General features: G+C 45.5%; 1 protein-coding gene across 2 annotated transcripts; it reads right to left on the reverse strand.

The window, feature by feature from the left end:
• Positions 1-1,037: 1,037 nt before the first annotated feature.
• On the reverse strand, positions 1,038-14,222 carry LOC129693649 (butyrophilin subfamily 1 member A1-like). Of its 2 annotated transcripts, XM_055630433.1 has the most exons (8): positions 13,884-14,222; positions 12,293-12,376; positions 11,697-12,044; positions 8,992-9,276; positions 5,495-5,623; positions 3,870-3,896; positions 2,963-2,989; positions 1,038-1,969 (listed from the first exon to the last, which is right to left on the reverse strand). In XM_055630433.1, the coding sequence occupies exons 1-8, from the start codon at positions 14,029-14,031 to the stop codon at positions 1,434-1,436; spliced, it is 1,584 nt and encodes a 527-aa protein (XP_055486408.1). In that variant the 5' UTR covers positions 14,032-14,222; the 3' UTR covers positions 1,038-1,433. The 2 variants fall into 2 exon arrangements, with proteins under 2 accessions (XP_055486408.1, XP_055486409.1); XM_055630434.1 differs by lacking the exon at positions 3,870-3,896 and having other exon boundaries at positions 1,039-1,969; positions 13,884-14,221.
• Between the last annotated feature and the right edge of the window lie 4,615 nt (positions 14,223-18,837).

The following is an 18,837-nucleotide window of genomic DNA, read 5'->3' on the forward strand; positions in this document are numbered from 1 at the left end:
TAATCTTTATTTTGACTGTATATCACAAAACTAAAGCAGCTTTTCACTGTACCTTATTACACGTGACAACACTAAACCAAACTAAATTGGACATGGCCTTTTAATGTCGTACATGGTTGAATTTTGACTCAAAGGTCACCACCTATTCCTCTGTCCAGAGATGCTGCCTGATCAGCTGAGTTACTCCAGCACTTTGTGTCTATCTTCGGTTTAAACCCGCATCCACAGTTACTTCCTGCACATATGTATCACACATCTGGGAGTGGGGAGGGGGGGGGGGGGGGGGGGGAGAGAGAGAGAGAGAGAGAGAGAGAGAGAGAGAGAGAGAGAGAGAGAGAGAGGAGTTTTTATTTACTGAACGTATTTGTTTGTGTCTGATGTTATCTATTGTTCCCACAGAGAGAGAGAGTAAGTGCCAGAAAGTATGTAATTATTATGTAAATAAGTATGTAAATAATTTGCTTTGAAGAAGGGCCCGTGCCCACAACCAGAGATCCTGCCTCTTCCCAAGGTCAAGGTCAGTTTATTGCCACATGTACCAATTGAGGTACAGTGAAATTCGATTTACCATACAGTCCTACTAAAAAAAAGGCAGGCAACTACATTAAAGTTAGCATAAACATCCAGCAGCGGATTCCCCACATTCCTCACTGTGACGGAAGGCAATAAAGTCTTATCTTCGTTCCCCCTCATTTACCCGCGGACACGGCAGGCGAAACATCCGCAGTCGGGGCGACCGAAGCTCCTGTGACTTGGAGCACCCAAAGTCGGACTCTGATGTTAAAGTCCACAGGCTGTCGCGGTCGAAGCAACCAGGTCTATCCCAGACACGGATAGACCTCTCAACGTTGGTACGTCCGCAGGCTCCCGCTGTTGGAGCTCCCGGTGTCGGTCTACAGCTAAATTTGCCAGCTCCTCAATGTTAGGCCGCAGTGCGGACGGAGATACGATACCGAAAATAATCACATCTCCGTCGAGGTAAGAGATTTAAAAACAGTTTCCCCCCAATCTCCCCACACCCATCCCCCACATACAACCATCTAAAGAGCACAAAAGCATACATTTAACACCTACTAAAAACACCAAAGCAGAAAGGAACAGACAGACTGTTGGCGAAGCAGCCATTATGACGCCATCAGGTGGGTACTTATGTTACTCCAGCACTTTGTCATTTTGTTTGTCAATCAGCATCTGCAGTTCCTTATTTCAACTAATAATGTTATTGTTCCGTTTCGGTGCAAATTGCAATTAAACACTATTGAACAAATGAGGGTGGTGAGACCCGGGTCACAGCATTTATATCTGCGCTCTCTGGGGTTTTATGACGTGGAATTTGAGGATTCAATGGGACTCGTTCAGTACCGACCGATAGCAAGTGTTGTGTCTATCCAACAGTCCTAGCCCGCGCTAGTGAAGCCGGTCCCTGGACCCGACTACTTTAAAGCGCTGAGTGGTTCTTGGCAGATTATCAGTGGATGGTTTATGTCCCAAGTGGCGAAGAAAGGATAAAGTTTCTCTGTGAATGCATTCCCAGTGAAGGAGTAGAGAAAGGACTTGGAGTCCGCGTCGTAGAATGAAACTTTCCCAGACTCGTAACTGAGATAAACTCCCACCTTCCTGGGGATGGGACGGGCGGTGAGATTGGATTCCGGTGACGTGTTTACATAAAACCTGTCTCCCGAACGCTCCAGGGACCAGGCTCTACTCTCCGTGGTCAGTCGCTCCGATCTCTTCCTCTCCACAGACTCTGCGGCGACTCCCAGACACCAGCCCCGATTCTCTGCCACCTCCACCTCCCAGTAACGTCTCCCCGATGTGAATCCCACCGATCCCAGGAGAGAAGACCAGTATGTAAACCTCTTCCCATTGTCAGGGAGATTCCTCTCGGTCCCGATATTTTTCACCGACTGGCCGTCCTCAGCCACCACGAGCCGCGGATGCGCTGTATCCACATCCAGGGTGACGGAGACTGGGGGGAGAATCAGAGAGTCAGAGGGGTCGAGGCGAGACGCCTGCAGCGCGGCCCCGGGACTGAGAGAGGTCCGAGTGGGCTTGAAGGACAGAGTGTGGGGGGGGGGGGGGGGGGGGGGGGGGGGGGGGGGTGTGGAGCGCGGTGGGGGGGGGGGGGGGGGGGGGGGGGGGGGTGTGTCATGGGCAGGAGGGCCAGCTGCTGGGAAGAGCAACTGGGGCTGAGCAGAATGAGAACGGGGTACGTCCACCCGTGCGGCAAGGGTGAGAAGGGAGAGTACAAATGGGCAGGGGAGCGTCACTTTAGAGATACAACATAAAACAGGCCCTTCGGCCCACCGAGTCCGCACCGACCAATGACTACCACGTACACTGACAATATCTTACAACGTGGCACAATTTACAGTGGACAATTATTCCTCAAATTAAAAAAAAAACATCTTCGGAGTGTGGGAGGAAACCAGGGCACCTGGAAATAACCAACGCGGTCACAGGGAGAATGTAAAAACTCCGCACCGGCAGCACCCGTTGTCAGGATGGAACCCGTTCTCTACCCTCTGCTCCACTGTGGCGCCTGAAATGGCAGTGGTGGGATGAGCGGCAGAGGTGACGGCAGGTGGATTGAGAAAGGGGAAGAGCGCCGTGGAGCGGATTGAGCAAAGGATGCAGCGGGAAAGAAATGGGATAGCAGGATATTGAGAAAAAAGAGCGGCAAAGATGTGAAGTCAAGGAATGTGAGGAAAATGGGGCGGGTGGTGGAGTGAAGGAAAGGTGCTAGGAAATGAGAGAGGTAGCGGTGGAGAGGAAAGTAACAGTGCAAGCGTGAGCAAGAGGGATAAAGAGGAGAGGAACGTTACTGTGCCGAGGTACATGTGACAATAACGCTTCATCGAATGGGTCACAAAACATTTGTGGCAGAATGGGATGGTTCTGTAGGCCGGAATAGAATGTGAAATAGTACAGTGTATTGGGATGCAGAATTATCTGTACGTACCATATTCAATATCCGTATCATCATAACCTGCATAAAACAAGACATTTTACACTTCAAAACTTTCATTATTTCCTGATGGATGATTCAAAGTAGAAATGGAAATGTTGACAAAATAGGTTACAATCCACTTAATTACAGCACAGATCAAATGGTCTAATCATCTCTAACCACCCAGCCGAATATCGTGAAGCAAGCTGGGCGGAGGTCACAGAGAGAGAGAGAGAGAGAGAGAGAGAGAGAGAGAGAGAGAGAGAGAGAGAGAGAGAGAAAGAGAGAGAGAGATCTTCCTGACGCCCAGACTGCAATTAGTAAGGACAGGCAACAGAGCATTTCCCATGATAATTCTCAACGTTGTTGTTTCTCAAGGCTACATCCTCGGCCCCTTTTAATACCGCCTGAGACTCATGATTTCCCGATGTTAAAATAAGAGAACTGCAAATAGGCAAGAAGAACTATTCCCAAGTAAACCGCAATCTGGGTGTATATTTGCAGATTTCACTGACACATATTTGGTTTTTCATGTAGATTTCTTTCAAATTATATTCAGACATTCACAGGATAGAATAATTATTTGTCCAATTCTGTTAGACATATAAATTAATAAGAACAATTTTTAATCTCGTTCACCAAGGGATTCCAAGACATAAAATGAGTAAACACGGTCCATTCAACTGCGGTCTGAAAGGTGAGAAGAATGGAACGAACGAGGGACTTGGTGGTGGATGGATTAGAAGAGGAAGATAGAGCGATGCAGCACAGGAACAGGCTCTTTGGCCCACAATGTCTGTGGTGAACATGACGCTACGCTTAGTGCACCACGGAGACGGGAGAAGGGCTGTGAAAAGACATTGAACATTTCTCGATCAGTCATTGTAAATTGGAGTCGGAATTCTCCAAAATATCTTACCTTCCAAAGTGCAAAACAGCTGGAGTTCTGAAAATAAAAACAAGCCCCAGGACCATGTCAGCCACTGCGCACAGACAGAGAACAGTGCAGGCGGTGCTCGCTGGATTCAGACACTGTTGACAGTAAATGAGCGCCCTATCTAAACTACTTGCCAAACATGTATAAATGTTTGCCAACTACTTGCCAAACATGTATAAATGCTATAAATGTGAGGTGCTACACCTTGGCAGGACAAATCAAAATAGGACGTACATGGTAAATGGTAGGGAACTGAATAATACAGTTGAACAGAGGGATCTGGGAATAACCGTGCATAGTTCCTTGAAGGTGGAATCTCATATAAACAGGGTGGTAAAGAAAGCTTTTGGTATGCTAACCTTTATAAATCAGAGCATTGAGTATAGAAACTGGGATGTAATGTTAAAATTGTACAAAATTGGGCGGAGGAAACAGAGAGAGAGAGAGAGAGAGAGAGAGAGAGAGAGAGAGAGAGAGAGAGAGAGAGAGAGAGAGAGAGAGAGAGAGAGAGAGAGAGAGAGAGAGAGAGAGAGAGAGAGAGAGAGAGAGAGAGATCTTCCTGACGCCCAGACTGCAATTAGTAAGGACAGGCAACAGAGCATTTTCCAAAGTAGAAATGGAAATGTTGACAAAATAGGTTACAATCCACTTAATTGTACAAAATTGTGAGACCAAATCTGGAGTATGGTGTACAATTTTTGGTCGCCCAATTATAGGAAGGATGTCAACAAACTAGAGAGAGTACAGAGGAGATTTACTAGAATGTTGCCTGGGTTTCAACAACTAAGTTACAGAGAAAGGTTGTATAAGTTAGGTCTTTATTCTCTGGAGCGCAGAAAGTTAAGGGGGGACTTGATAGAGGTCTTTAAAATGATGAGAGGGATAGACAGAGTTGATGTGGATCAGCTTTTTCCTTTGAGAATAGGGAAGATTCAAACAAGAGGACATGACTTCAGAATTAAGGGACAGAAGTTTAGGGGTAACATGAGGGGGAACTTCTTTACTCAGAGAGTGGTAGCAGTGTGGAATGAGCTTCCAGTGGAAGTGGTGGAGGCAGGTTCGTTGGTATCATTTAAAAGTAATTGGATAGGCATATGGATGGGAAGAGAATGGAGGGTTATGGTCTGAGTGCAGGCAGGTGGGACTAAGGGAAAAAAAGATGTTCGGCACGGACTTGTAGGGCCGAGATGGCCTGTGCTGTAATTGTTATATGGTTATATGTTATATGGTTATATGCACTTGGATCTGCAGACTTTCAACACACTTTTGGTTGAAGTAATTTCCCCAGCTCCCCTCTAATCCTCCTGACCAGAACCTTCAATCTAATGTCCCTAGTCATTGGTCTGGCAGTCATGGAAATACATCCTTCCCACTAACTCTTTCCCATTATTCCACACATCAGGGCATCTTCTCTTGGTGGCTTCACCCACCACCCCCGGTGAGAAAACATTGTCCCCTAAGGTTCGTACTAGATCTTTCCCCACTCACCTGAAGCTGATGCCTTCTAATTCGTGATTCACTGTCCATGGTAAAATACTCTGCACTCACCTTATCGATTCCATTCATGAATGTATACATCTCTATAAGATCACTGCTCCCCTTCTCACCTTGAATCTTTTTGTCTTCGTGTCTGTGGATCATTACATTCAAAGCAGCAGCTGTGATCACAAAACCAGCAAACACACAGAATATCGGCAGCCAAATGTTGAACTCGTTAACTTTATTGATGAACATATCTAGAAGGGAAATGCGTACACTCGTATCAGATGCCCCAGCGCTTGAGAACCTGAGCTACAGCGAGATATTCGACCGGCGGACTTTATTCCTTAGAGAGCAGGAGGCTGAATGCTGATCTTATAGAGGTGTACTAAACCATGGCGGACATTGAGAGGTTGAGTGCTCAATCTTTTACCCAGGATAGGGAATCAAGAATTAGAGGGCACTGGCTTAAGGTGAGAGGGGCAAGATTTAATGCAAATCTAGGGGGCAACGTTTTCACAAAAATGATGTTGGGAATATGGAACGAGTTGCCAGAGGAAGAAGTTGAGGCAGGTAATATAACATAATTTAAAAGACAATTGGGCTGGGATGCGGATAGGAATGGTTTGGAGGGAGTTTGAGTTTTCATTTTACCGGTAGCATTTTGTCCGGCGAACTAGTGTTAGAGCCTTTCTCTGGTGAAATGTGCTCCGATCAGGGAAGCGCCCTCGACCACTATGCCCGCCACAGGTGTCGCGGGGACAGCGGTTTCGAAAAATAAAGGTCGATCTTCTCATTACGCAGGGCCAGGATAGGAAGGGTTCGTATCACTTCACAGGCTAGCCGTGTAGTGATGTGTTCTAGTAACTCGCACAAGAACCAACTCACACGTGTAGCGGGTTTACTGAGATCTCAGCCGCTGCTATGAACTGACATGAAACCCGGGGCATCTATATCATAAAATAATGGGTAGATTTCATCTTCAGTACAGACACAGCACAGCACCAGACTTCCGGTTGCGATCTCGCCCCTGTCACGAGCATTTGAACAAGTTGATGGAGATGACTGCTGCTTGGGGGGGGGGGGGGGGGGGGGGGGGGGGGGGGGGTGACACACACTTTTATTCTGAACCAGCATCTGCAGTTCCTTGTTTCATCATTTGGACAGTCTGGAAAGGCGTTGAACTTGTTTCCACAGGAGAAGCGGGAGGTGGAGCTGAATCTATCAGCGGTCCCAACGCACTGGTGACCTCCTCCCATCGGCACCGAGCCTGTAACACATCTCCCCATTCACAGCACCAACAACCAGCCCCAGCTCCCCATCACTTGCCGAATGTTGTTGTTCATTCCTGAGGAATACCACACCTGATCAGTTATGGACCCTGTGTGTAGGAGGGAACTGCAGATGCAGGTTAACACCCCAGATAGACACAAAATGCGGGAGTAACTCGGCTGGTCAGGTAGCATCTCAGGTGCGAAGGAACGAGTGACGTTTCGGGTCGAGACCATTCCTCAGACTGAGAATCGGGCGAGAGGGAGACCGGAGATATGGAAGGGTAAAGAGTGAAAATGCCAGATTAAAGCAGACATTGATCAAGGAAATGTAGAATGGTTCATTGTTAGCGGAGGGGAAGGTGAGAACGAGACATACAATCAGCAAAATTAATCAGGACGGTGAACTAGTCGAAGAACTAGGGTGGGGAGGGACGGAGAGAGAGGGAAAGCAACGGTTACTAGGTTTACTGAATGTATGCCTCCTGCAGTTCCGTGTGTCAGCTTCAATAGACAATAGACTATAGGTGCAGGAGAAGGCCCTTCGGCCCTTCGAGCCAGCACCGTACTGATTGGGGATGATCATGGCTGATCATCCCCAATCAATACCCCGTTCCCACCTTCTCCCTATATCCCCTGACTCCGCCATTTTTAAGAGCCCTAGCTCTCTCTTGAAAGCATCCAGCGAACCGGCCTCCACCGCCCTCTGGGGCAGATAATTCCACAGCTCACCGCTCTCTGTGAGAAAAAGTGTTTCCACGTCTCCGTTTTAAATGGCTTACTCCTTATTCTTAAACTGTGGCCCCTGGTTCTGGACTCAACCAACATCGGGACCATGTGTCCTGCCTCTATTGTGTCCAATCCCTTAATAATCCTATATGTTTCAATGAGATAGTAACATAGAAACATATAAATTAGGTGCAGGAGTAGGCCATTCGGCCCTTCGAGCCTGCACCGCCATTCAATATGATCATGGCTGATCATCCAACTCAGTATCCCGTACCTGCCTTCTCTCCATACCCTCTGATTCCCTTAGCCACAAGGGCCACATCTAACTCCCTCTTAAATATAGCCAATGAACTGGCCTCGACTACCCTCTGCGGCAGATAGTTCCAGAGATTCGCCACTCTCTGTGTGAAAAAAGTTCTTCTCATCTCGGTTTTAAAGGATTTTCCCCTTATCCTTAAGCTGTGACCCCTTGTCCTGGACTTCCCCAACATCGGGAGCAATCTTCCTGCATCTAGCCTGTCCAACCCCTTAAGAATTGTGTACGTTTCTATAAGATCCCCTCTCAATGTCCTAAATTCTAGAGAGTATAAACCAAGTCTATCCAGTCTTTCTTCATAAGACAGTCCTGACATCCCAGGAATCAGTCTGGTGAACCTTCTCTGCACTCCCTCTATGGCAATAAAGTCCTTCCTCAGATTTGGAGACCACAACTGTACGCAATACTCCAGGTGTAGTCTCACCAAGACCCTGTACAACTGCAGTAGAACCTCCCTGCTCCTATACTCAAATCCTTTTGCTATGAAAGCTAACATACCATTCGCTTTCTTCACTGCCTGCTGCACCAGCATGCCTACTTTCAATAACTGGTGTACCATGACACCCAGGTCTCGCTGCATCTCCCCTTTTCCTAGTCGGCCACCATTTGGATAATAGTCTGCTTTCCTGTTTTTGCCACCGAAATGGATAACCTCACATTTATCCACAATATACCGCATCTGCCAAACATTTGCCCACTCACCCAGCCTATCCAAGTCACCTTGCACTCTCCTAGCATCCTCCTCACAGTTAACACTGCCCCCCAGCTTAGTGTCATCCGCAAACTTGGAGATATTGCCTTCAATTCCCTCATCCAGATCATTAATATATATTGTAAATAGCTGGGGACCCAGCACTGAGCCTTGCGGTACCCCACTAGTCACTGCCTGCCATTGTGAAAAGGACCCGTTTACTCCTACTCTTTGCTTCCTGTTTGCCAGCCAGTTCTCTATCCACATCAATACTGAACCCCCAATGCCGTGTACTTTAAGTTTGTATACTAATCTCTTATGTGGGACCTTGTCGAAAGCATTCTGGAAGTCCAGATACACCACATCCACTGGTTCTCCCCTATCCACGATACTAGTTACATCCTCGAAAAAATCTATAAGATTCGTCAGACATGATTTACCTTTCGTAAATCCATGCTGACTTTGTCCAATGATTTCACCACTTTCCAAAATGTGCTGCTATCCCATCTTTAATAACTGACTCTAGCACTGACTCTAGCAGATCTCCTCTCATCCTTCTAAACTCCAGAGTGTTCTCTCTTCTCTCTTTTATAGAGGGATTTCCAGGTTCCCACGTACCTGATATCTGGAGATGGGCCTCTCGTGTTTTCCGCAGTCTTTTACTTCGTATGTAACAGGAATACCTGTTCACGGAATCACTTGTGACATCGATGTGACTGTGGACAGTGAACAACCCGCTGGAGTCCTTAGTAAACAGTATGTCAGACCGCGCTGTCACATCTTGTCCACTCCCATCCAGCCACCGTATCTCCGGCTTGGGAAACCATCCATCCGACATACACACCACACGCACGCCTTGCGTAGTGCTTTCCTCGAAGCGGATCCAGGGCCGGAGTCCAAATCCTGCAATCGAGATGTAATCGTTAAACACGATCGTTGCACTTGTATCTCGCCATGGAAAGGGCTTTACGTGTGCTGGGTCAGTGAGCAGTAGATGACGCCTGGGCTTGAAGAGCCACAGAAACAGCAGCGGTGGGAACTCCAACGATTGGGTCACCGTGTACCGCCGCGGTACCGCCCATCGCCTCGTTGTCACCTTCCCCTTCAGCTAACAATCATCCGTTCTACATTCTCCTTGAACCGCGTCCCCTTTGATTTATATTTTTCACACCTTACCCTTCCATATCTCTACACTCCTCTCCCATGATTCCCAGTCTGAAGAAGGGTCTGGACCCGAAACGTCACCCATTCCTTCTTTCAACACATTCTGCCTGTCCCACTGAGTTACTCCTGCATTTTGTGTCTACCTTCGGTGTAAACCTATATCCGCAGTTCCTTCCTACACACATCCACACCGTTGCCATTCCGTTCCGGGCCGTGCCACTCACAGCCTGAGCCGAGACACAGTGGTGGGCCTACATTTTTGGGGCCATGAAGCTTGAAGTGTTACGGGGGCCCCTTCGCAACCAGCAACGAGGTCTGGGTAACACTGTCATATTCTTCAATGGGGTTGTTCCGCGACACATCACCACGAAATTTAATGTTTTTCATAAATGTTAATAGTGTTTTAAATGATTTATAATTATTTTATATTAACTATATTTAGAATGAAACATCCACAATTTGAATGTTTTTTTTCGTTTGCGGCGAGTCGACATGATACTTTAATAACCTTTAAATCTTATTGTAATTATTATTTTGTATTGAATTATACTATATTATTACTATAATTAATTACCCGCTTCTCATACAGTGGACCACAATTGTTTAAACAATTTGGTCTAAGCAAGATAGGCAGAGAATTACACAGATTCACAATTCTTTATGTTAAAAAATGTTTCCTCATCTCCGTTCTAAATGGCTTACCCCTTTTCTTAAACTGTGGCCCCTGGTTTTGGATTCCCCCAACATCGGGAAAATGTTACCTGCCTCTAGCGTGTCTAAACCCTTAATAATCTTATATGTTTCAATAAAGGGCCTCATGCGGCTAAACAAATATTTACAAAAATGTTAATTGTTAATCCCCGCGCGGCTTGGAATGGCCGCGGGACTCTGCGAGCGCACGCCGGGGGCTCTAACATCAAGACCCGGTGTGCGACCTTGCATCACCCGGCGTGGCTTTAATGGCCGCGGGACAATCGCCATCGCCAGCCGGGGGCTTTGACTTTGACTCTGACATGGGGGGGGGGGGGGGGGGGGGGGGGGGGGCAGTGGAGAGATAAGTTTTTTTGGCCTTCCATCACAGCAATGTGATGGATGTTTATGTAAAATATGTTGTGTCTTGGGTCTATTTGTTTGTAATGTATGGCTGCAGAAACGTCATTTCGTTTGGACCTCAAGGGGTCCAAATGACAAATAAATTGAATCTTGAATCTTGAATCGTGAATCTTGAATTATCTCTTTGCCGAGCACTGAGATGAGAAAACCCGTTTTCACCCAGAGTTGTGAATTTGTTGAATTCTCTGCCACAGAAGGCAGAGAAATCTCGTCTCCTTCAGCAGCACCTCAAACACCCACTTGTTGTCAACTCACCTCCGCTCACTTCCCCTCACCTACACACCTACACCTTGCTAATCCACTCGTCTCACAAAACCCCTGGCCTCGACGATACCTCACTAACAAACTTCTCCTCGCCCCTCAATTAAATCTCACACCTCACCTCACCCCTTAACCCCACCGAATTAAACCCCCGACTAAACCCCGTCGCCTCGACTAAATTTCACCTCACACTTTCACCTTAACCCACTAAACCTCGCCTCGACTAAACCTCCCACCTCACGACTATACTCCACCTCACACGTAATCCCTGATTAGTGTGGAGCGCGGAGAGCAGAGCAGACGAATTGCCCGAGAGAGCGTGTGGGAGGGGAGGGGAGGGGAGGGGCGGGGCAGACGAGAGTTGACGTTGATGTCGACCCCTCCCCGCGGGAGAGAGGCGGCGACTAGTCGAGGCGGGGATTACGTGTGAGGTGGAGTATAGTCGTGAGGTGGGAGGTTTAGTCGAGGCGAGGTTTAGTGGGTTAAGGTGAAAGTGTGAGGTGAAATTTAGTCGAGGCGACGGGGTTTAGTCGGGGGTTTAATTCGGAATTGCGATTTAATTCGGAAGAATATCTGGACGAAAGTCGCTTCTGGAACCCGACCAGGATTAACGGCCCAGAAGAGCAAGTTTCATTAATTTCATAATAGATCCGCCCCTGCCGAGGCAGCGGTCTGCATTGTCAGTAACCCTTGAACTCCCAGTAAAATCCCAAATCTGAGGGGCCGTTTACTGACAATCCCAGTGTAAACCTTGATGTAAACTCTGTGCCTCCAGAGGGACTCACCTTCAACCTGCAGCCGCAGCTCCTCCTGCTGACGGGACGTGGGGGTGCTGATGGAACACGTGTAGATTCCAGCATCTGATACTTTGACCCTCTTCAGTTTAAGCGAGGCGTTTCCACGGGGAAACTCTTCCCGAAAGAGTTCCGTCCTCCCTCGATAAGCCCCGTCTTGCACCTCAGCTCGGTGTTGGCCGTTGGTGTATAAATGTACCGGTGACCCCGAGCTCGTTGTAAACCATCGGACCTCCAGAGCGTCCAGTGATGTATTCGGTATCTTCTGACATTCCAACACGGCATCTTCACCCACCGTGGCCACCACCGGGAAGTCCGGCACAATCACATAGAACTCCTCTGGAAAAATAAAATATTTAAACTTCAGTTTAACACGTTGGCGAGTTGTGTAACTTTTCGGGGGTAGGGTGGCAGTTAAGCAAACCCAGGTACATTTCCATTTCAGAGTTGCTAAATCTTCCACAAATCATCTTAGAATAACGTCACAATCTGCGTCGCTCGGATGCTTCAAATGGGGGTTTGAACCCATGGTGGTGGAGTAAGCACGATAGTCACGGTAAGGTCGCGTCGGTAGTCCTATTACCTACCCATGGTCACCGCATGAACAAGCAACAGCACAAAGATGCAGCCTGCTCCTTTCATCGTTGAAAGACTTATTTCCTTGGTTTCACCTGGAAACAGAACATCGAAATAATGTTTAAAGGGGTAGCACTACCGCACTGAAATTAAGACCATTAACCAATTCTATACATTCTATTTTTTTAAAAACATTTTTATGAGAAGTATGTATACAAAATAGCAGTAAGCGACAATTTAATTACAGATTTCTTCACTTTTTAATTTTTTTAAAGAATATAGATAAAGAGATAAAAATATAAGATAAAGTATAAACTAATAGACAGAAAAAGAAGACGAAAAAATAAATTACAAATAACAAGATTGTGATAAATCCAGGAGATGTTGAGTATAACTATTCATCCAATCCCAAACTCATGTTTGAACCCTGATTTTGTGTTAAACCAATTCACCTTTTTTTTTAAATCAATAAATGTAGACCATATTATAACAAAGAATTCTGGTTTGGCAATTAAGACAAATCTAATCTTTTTTCCAAATGCCAGGTCTCAGTCTATAAATTCTATTTTAACAGATAATATAAAAAAAAATATTGGCAAAACGCCACAGGGTATAACTTCAGACAAATACAGAAGGCGTGTGTCCAATAATATGCATAAGTTCGAGGCTGATCGTTGTTACTAGAGTTTTCACCTGAGTGTTTTATGTTTGTTTTTGCAAAATACTATTATTTGCAATACTATATTGCAAACTGCTCTCCAGTTTCAGAAAATTCAGAACATTACACAACGTTAATGCAGGGAGTGGAGGGTGGTGGATTGTGTGACAGCAGTTAAGCATTGGTCTCCGCATCGTGTTCGGCACAGACATTGTCGGCCGAGGGTGATGTTCCTGTGTTGTACTATGATCTATGTTCTATTGTGCATTGAGCCTACGTTTACAGTTTCAGTAGAGAAACGGTGGCGACGAGAGAGGCAGGAAGATTGCTGTGGTCAACGCCTCTGTCCCCCAGATCCTCTGGCCACTACTATATCAGGAAGATTGTTTGTGTCCTCCTTAGTGAAGACAGATCCAAAGTACCTGTTCAACTCATCTGCCATTTCCTTGTTCCCCATAATAAATTTGCCTTTTTCGATCTTCAATGGTTCAACTTTGGTCTTAACTAATGTTTTCCTCTTCACATACCTAAATAAACTTTTACTATCCTCCTTTCGGGAGAGGCAAGAATATTGTTGTGGTAAATGCCTGGAGATAAGCATTGTGCAGGGCGACAGTGAGAAGTTAAGATACAGCGTCCATTCACAGGAGGACATGATATAAACCACACGAGGCTATCCCAGACCGTGGAGCAAGATGCACCCCACTAACCGGAATATACAGAATAAATTATTGTCCTTTAAAAGAAACAGAAAAACAAAACATTGTTAAGATTTCTCACCGCTAAAATGTCCAAGTTGCTTGTCTTTGAAAATGGCGGCATAGCTTTAATTTAACATTCCAAGACTAGGAAGGAAAATTATTTGACAAAGAACATCCAGCCAATTTGGTCAATGCTGGTAAAAGTTGGGATATTGAGATGCACAGAAGAAAAAAATGATTCACCTGTTACCGAAAAGGTTTGTGGATGTGGTACCGGATGGATTGCTGTTTGAGACAGCCTGCGCTGGGCCACTGGTTCAGTCCCCTCCCGAGTTTCTGGTGAATGTGATGATTTACATGACTCCTTTCTCTGGCTGCTATAACCTGGCATCTGCTCCCATGAAAAACGCCTTCCTTTGAGTTTGAAACCAGATAAATGTCCCACACTAATACTCTTCGCAAATATGAAACCTCTCAACAGCAAAAACAGCACGCCGCACCTTTTCTGGGTCCAAAGTCTGGCTTGTTCCTTTTATTAAAGAGAACTGATAAAGATTCAGGCTAAAATCATAAAGGAATCCAAAGGTCTGATGGAGATAAAAGGGAGTCCAAAGGGCTTTTACTGCACATTAACAATCGAAGGACTATCGGGAGGCAGTGAGATGACGAACAATCACAGTTGGGAATAATATAGGGCCATTTTTCTACACTTTTAACTTGTTTCCTATAACTGTGGCCATACTGCAACATAACTGACCAATGTGGACATTAGAACAATATGAAGTTAACCATATAACCATATAAAAATTACAGTACAGTACAGAGAGTGGTAGCGGTGTGGAATGAGCTTCCAGTGGAAGTGGTGGAGGCAGGTTCGTTGGTATCATTTACAAATAAATTGGATAGGCATATGGATGAGAAGGGAATGGAGGGTTATGGTATGAGTGCAGGCAGGTGGGACTAAAGGAAAAAAAGCTGTGTCGGCACGGACTTGTAGGGCCGAGATGGCCTGTTTCCGTGCTGTAATTGTTATATGGTTATTATATGGTTATTATCAGAAGGATTTTGATAAGGTGCCACACGCGAGGCTGCTAAACGGGATTGGAGCTCTTAGTATTTGAAGCAAGGTTCTAACATGGATAGTAGATTGGTTGATGGGCAGATTCAACGAGTGAGAATAAAGAATAAAGGGGGGGGGGGCATTTCTGGTTGGCTGTTGGTGACCAGTGGTGTTCCCCGGGGGTCGGTGTAGGGGCCGCTACTTTACACTTCATGTGTTAATGGTCTGGATGGGAGAATTGGTGGCATTGTGGACAAATTTGCAGACGATACGAAAATAGGTGGAGGGGCCTGATGTGTAGAGGAAGCATGGAGGTTGTAGAATGACGTGGGCAGGTTGGGAGAGTGGGCAAAGAAGTGGAAAATGGAATACAGCAGGTTGCTGTGTTTGACTCTGAAAGTTCACAATCTAAAATATCCGTTCCCCGCAACTCCCTGGCACTGATAAGGACAAGCGCAGTGAGCTGGGCACAACGGTAAAGTTACCGCACTCTTCTTCGTCTTGCGTTTGTGAACACAAACTTTTTTTAAAAGACGAGGCAAACAATTGGGCGTGCACAGTCTAAAGTTGTAGGACAACTTGTTCTATTTGATCTTATTTGATTGTGCATGCCGGGGTCATTGCACTCGTCGAAACAGGGCGGACCACGTGAAGGTTGCAAACTCTCACATCGAAGTGCCAAAAGTTGCTTCAATTAAACGAAGACAAAAGGGAGGAATTTGTTTTTATAAAGCACTGAATGATCTAGGGCCAAAATGCATCTCTGGTCTTCTGCTACATTATGAACCATCCAGACCTCTGAGGTCGGCTGGCATAGGTCTGCTTTCTGTCCCCAGAGTCAGAACCAATCATGAGGAAGCAGAGTTTAGTTTTTAAGCCCCACATCTATGGAACACATTTCCTGAAATATGCAGGTCCGTTCCAACTCTCAGTCCTTTTAAATCGGGACTGAAGACTTTTCTGTTTGACGCTGCCTTTAATTAAATTAAATCATTATCCATTTCTCACACTGCACTGTAACTTTTATTTTGCATTTTATACATGTCTTAATCTATTTCAGCTTGTTTTTATTTTCTATTCTTTTTAATGTGTGTTGTTCAACATAATTGATTGCTTTTTAATGTTTTGTGTAAAACATTTTGAATTGCCTTGTTTCTGAAATGTGCTACGTAAATAAACGAAGCTTGCGTGCTCAGTAACGGAATACCATGGACTCCCTCTGGCACTACCATTGATATTTGTATAATTATACTAGACTAAGTGGGACCCGTTGGGTCCCAGCATCACACGGGGGGCTGGTCACCAACGCAATATTCCACCTCTCCACCAATTCCAATAATGCTCGCAAGTGGGGGGGAGGGGGGTCTGTTGCGTTAGTATGGGTGTTGCGGGCCGAAGGTACTGGTTTCCATAGGGCTAGTATAGATATTGTGGGCCGAATGGGTTCTTGGGCTGGCAGGCAACTGCTGCAACGATTTTAAAAGCCAAGGCGAGGAAAACAATTGGGCTGCAGCCACATGACAACCAAATTCATTTTGTGAACATAAACATTTTTTAAAAAGGCGAGCAAACATTTGGGCTGCAGCCACATCCGACAACCAAAATAGTACGATTAAACGAGATCTTACCAGTTTGAAGTTTAATCTTTATTTTATGAGGAGTTACAATGAGAGACTATGTGAAGACCCCATCTAGCTGCACATGCGTCAATCTTCAAAGCAGTGGTGTGAAATCACAGATAATAGTGACTGAAGTATAATAGTAAGATAAGTGAAGACTAGAACTACCAGATGTCCTTTCTGAAGGGTGGGAGCGGAGGGCACGTAGTCCCTCATCGTAACTCCTCATAAAATAAAATCAAACTTCAAACTGGTAAGTTCTCGTATAAACTTAGTATTTTGGTTGTCAGGTGTGGTTGCAGCCCAATTGTGGCTACAGCCCAATTGCAGCCCACCATGTGAGTGACTACGTGAAGATTTTAAAGCTCTGTGATTTCATGCCGTACATTCAAATCCAGGCGTCTCACTGCACTGATTGACTCTGAATGAGTAAAGTAATCAACAATGCATAACCATAACATTGATGCAAACAATTAATGGTTTATTTATCACAACAAAAAACAATACTAACCTCGCTATCCCAGGGGGAAACGTAAAACTGAATCCAAAACAGCACCACAAAATACCCCAGGTTCTGTAATCTCCTTATGGTAATACTTGTGAAACATCCGTTCACTTGCCCATCCTGCGGCCGCGAGGATATGGTCTATTGGAACGTCCAAATCCCTGGCCGCCGATGTTGATGCCGCCCTGGTGGAATGAGATTTAAATTTGTCAGTATCAATACCTGCATCAACCAGCACCTGCTTCAGCCACCTTGAGATAGTCTGAACCGACACATTCTTATGCTGCTTCTTATGGCTGATAAAGAATGCTGATTCTGCACCTCTTAAGGTTCTGGTGGCTTCAATGTAACATCGTAAATGTGACACTACACATAGACGTGGATCTGTAGGATATGCTGAAAAACCCAACTTACATCCCGTGACTCCAGGTCTGCTCTGTTTGAGCAAATCATAGACATATAACGTAATGGCATCTGCAGCTATTTCCATCCTGTCTATTCGTAGTTTCTGCAATGTCTGCACTCTCTGTGCTGACACCAGTGCCATGAGCATGACTACCTTCATGGTAACTTTGGCCAAGGACAGAGCTGAAATAGGAATCCATTGACGAAGGAGCATCAGCACATCCCTTACATTCCAGATTACTGTATACCTGGGTCTAGGAGGCTTGGAATTGAAAATTCCCTTCATAAACCTACAGTCCAAAGGGTGTGACCCTACAGGATATTGTTCTGATTCCCTCCATAGATATGCAGAGAGGGCACTCCTTGCAGTATTGATCGCACTATAGCTTAACTTAAAATCAAAATAGAGAGTTGACAGAAACACTAACACATCTGGGATGTCTGCCGTGTGGTATGAATTATTCTGCCTTAAGCAGAACACCTCCCATTTCCTCCAGGATGCCACAATAACATCCACATCTGATAGTCCTCTTCCGAGATATGGCCTCCTTAGCATCTGCAAATCAACAAACCAATACGATCATGTAAAGGATGTGAATCAGCAGTTACAGGATCCACAAGTAGGTTTTCCTGTTTGGGAATAATCATAAGGGGCTTTGTGATAATTTTTAACACCAGAGGGTACCATGGTTGTGTAGGCCAGTCTGGTACCACCAATACTCCTTAAGTGGAGTCGTGTTTGATATACTGTAGACACCGACTGATGAGGCAAAATGGAGGAAATGCATACAAAAACATTCCACCCCAATGCAGCGAGAAAGCATCCATCGCAACTGCCCCAGGATCTGGTTCCCATTAAACATATTTAGGTAATTGGTGGATTAGTCTGGATGCAAATAAATCAATCTCTGGCATACCGAACTGTGCAACAACCTTATTACATTTGTCATGATTCCATATCCATTCTGTATTGTCATGGAATTGACTTGACCTTGTATCTGCTACTATGTTGAATCTACCAGGTAGGTAGATTTCCGAATGTTTCTGGTAATACACCAGCTCCAGATCACGTTTGCCAATCTATCACAAGGTTCTGACTTGATTCCACCCATATGATGAACATACGCTACTGTCGTAGTGTTGTCAATCTGTACCTCAACATGCAAGTTATGCATATTAGAGCAATATGCTTTAAGCCCATAAAATGTTCCTTAATGCTGTAAGTAATTGATCCCTTGTGCTTGCAGCAAAGTTAGTTCCTCCACATTCCATCTACCTCCAAAGCTGGAAATAGTATCAGTAGCTCCCCAACCTAGACCACTTACATCAGTCCGTAGAACAATGGAATGTGTTTCAACCAGAATTTCCCTGGAAGCATTTGAGACACTCCTGATCCACAATTGTATTTCAGTAATAACTGCAATTGGCAATTGCATGGGCATGTCAAAATGCCCTGAATGTATCCTCAATGCATGTACCTTTGCTCGCTGTAATTGCTGATAATGCAGTGGTCCAAACTGCACGGCCGGAAATGTAGCGATTACTTTGCCAAGCAAGCTTGCCACCTGCCTAATTGAGGGTTGGTGCTGTGTAATGAGCTTGATACAA

The sequence above is a fragment of the Leucoraja erinacea genome, unplaced genomic scaffold (genome assembly GCF_028641065.1).
Source record: "Leucoraja erinacea ecotype New England unplaced genomic scaffold, Leri_hhj_1 Leri_377S, whole genome shotgun sequence".
Lineage (NCBI taxonomy): Eukaryota > Metazoa > Chordata > Chondrichthyes > Rajiformes > Rajidae > Leucoraja > Leucoraja erinaceus.

Coding starts and splice junctions, on each gene's coding strand:
- LOC129693649 (XM_055630433.1), bottom strand. CDS start 14,031: ATGCCAGGTTATAGCAGCCAGAGAAAGGAGTCATGTAAATCATCACAT. Junction 3,897..5,494: donor CGAAGACAAAAAGATTCAAG/GTGAGAAGGGGA, acceptor TTTTATTTTCAG/AACTCCAGCTGTTTTGCACT. Junction 1,970..2,962: donor TGATACGGATATTGAATATG/GTACGTACAGAT, acceptor TTCTCCCCCCAG/TCTCCGTCACCCTGGATGTG.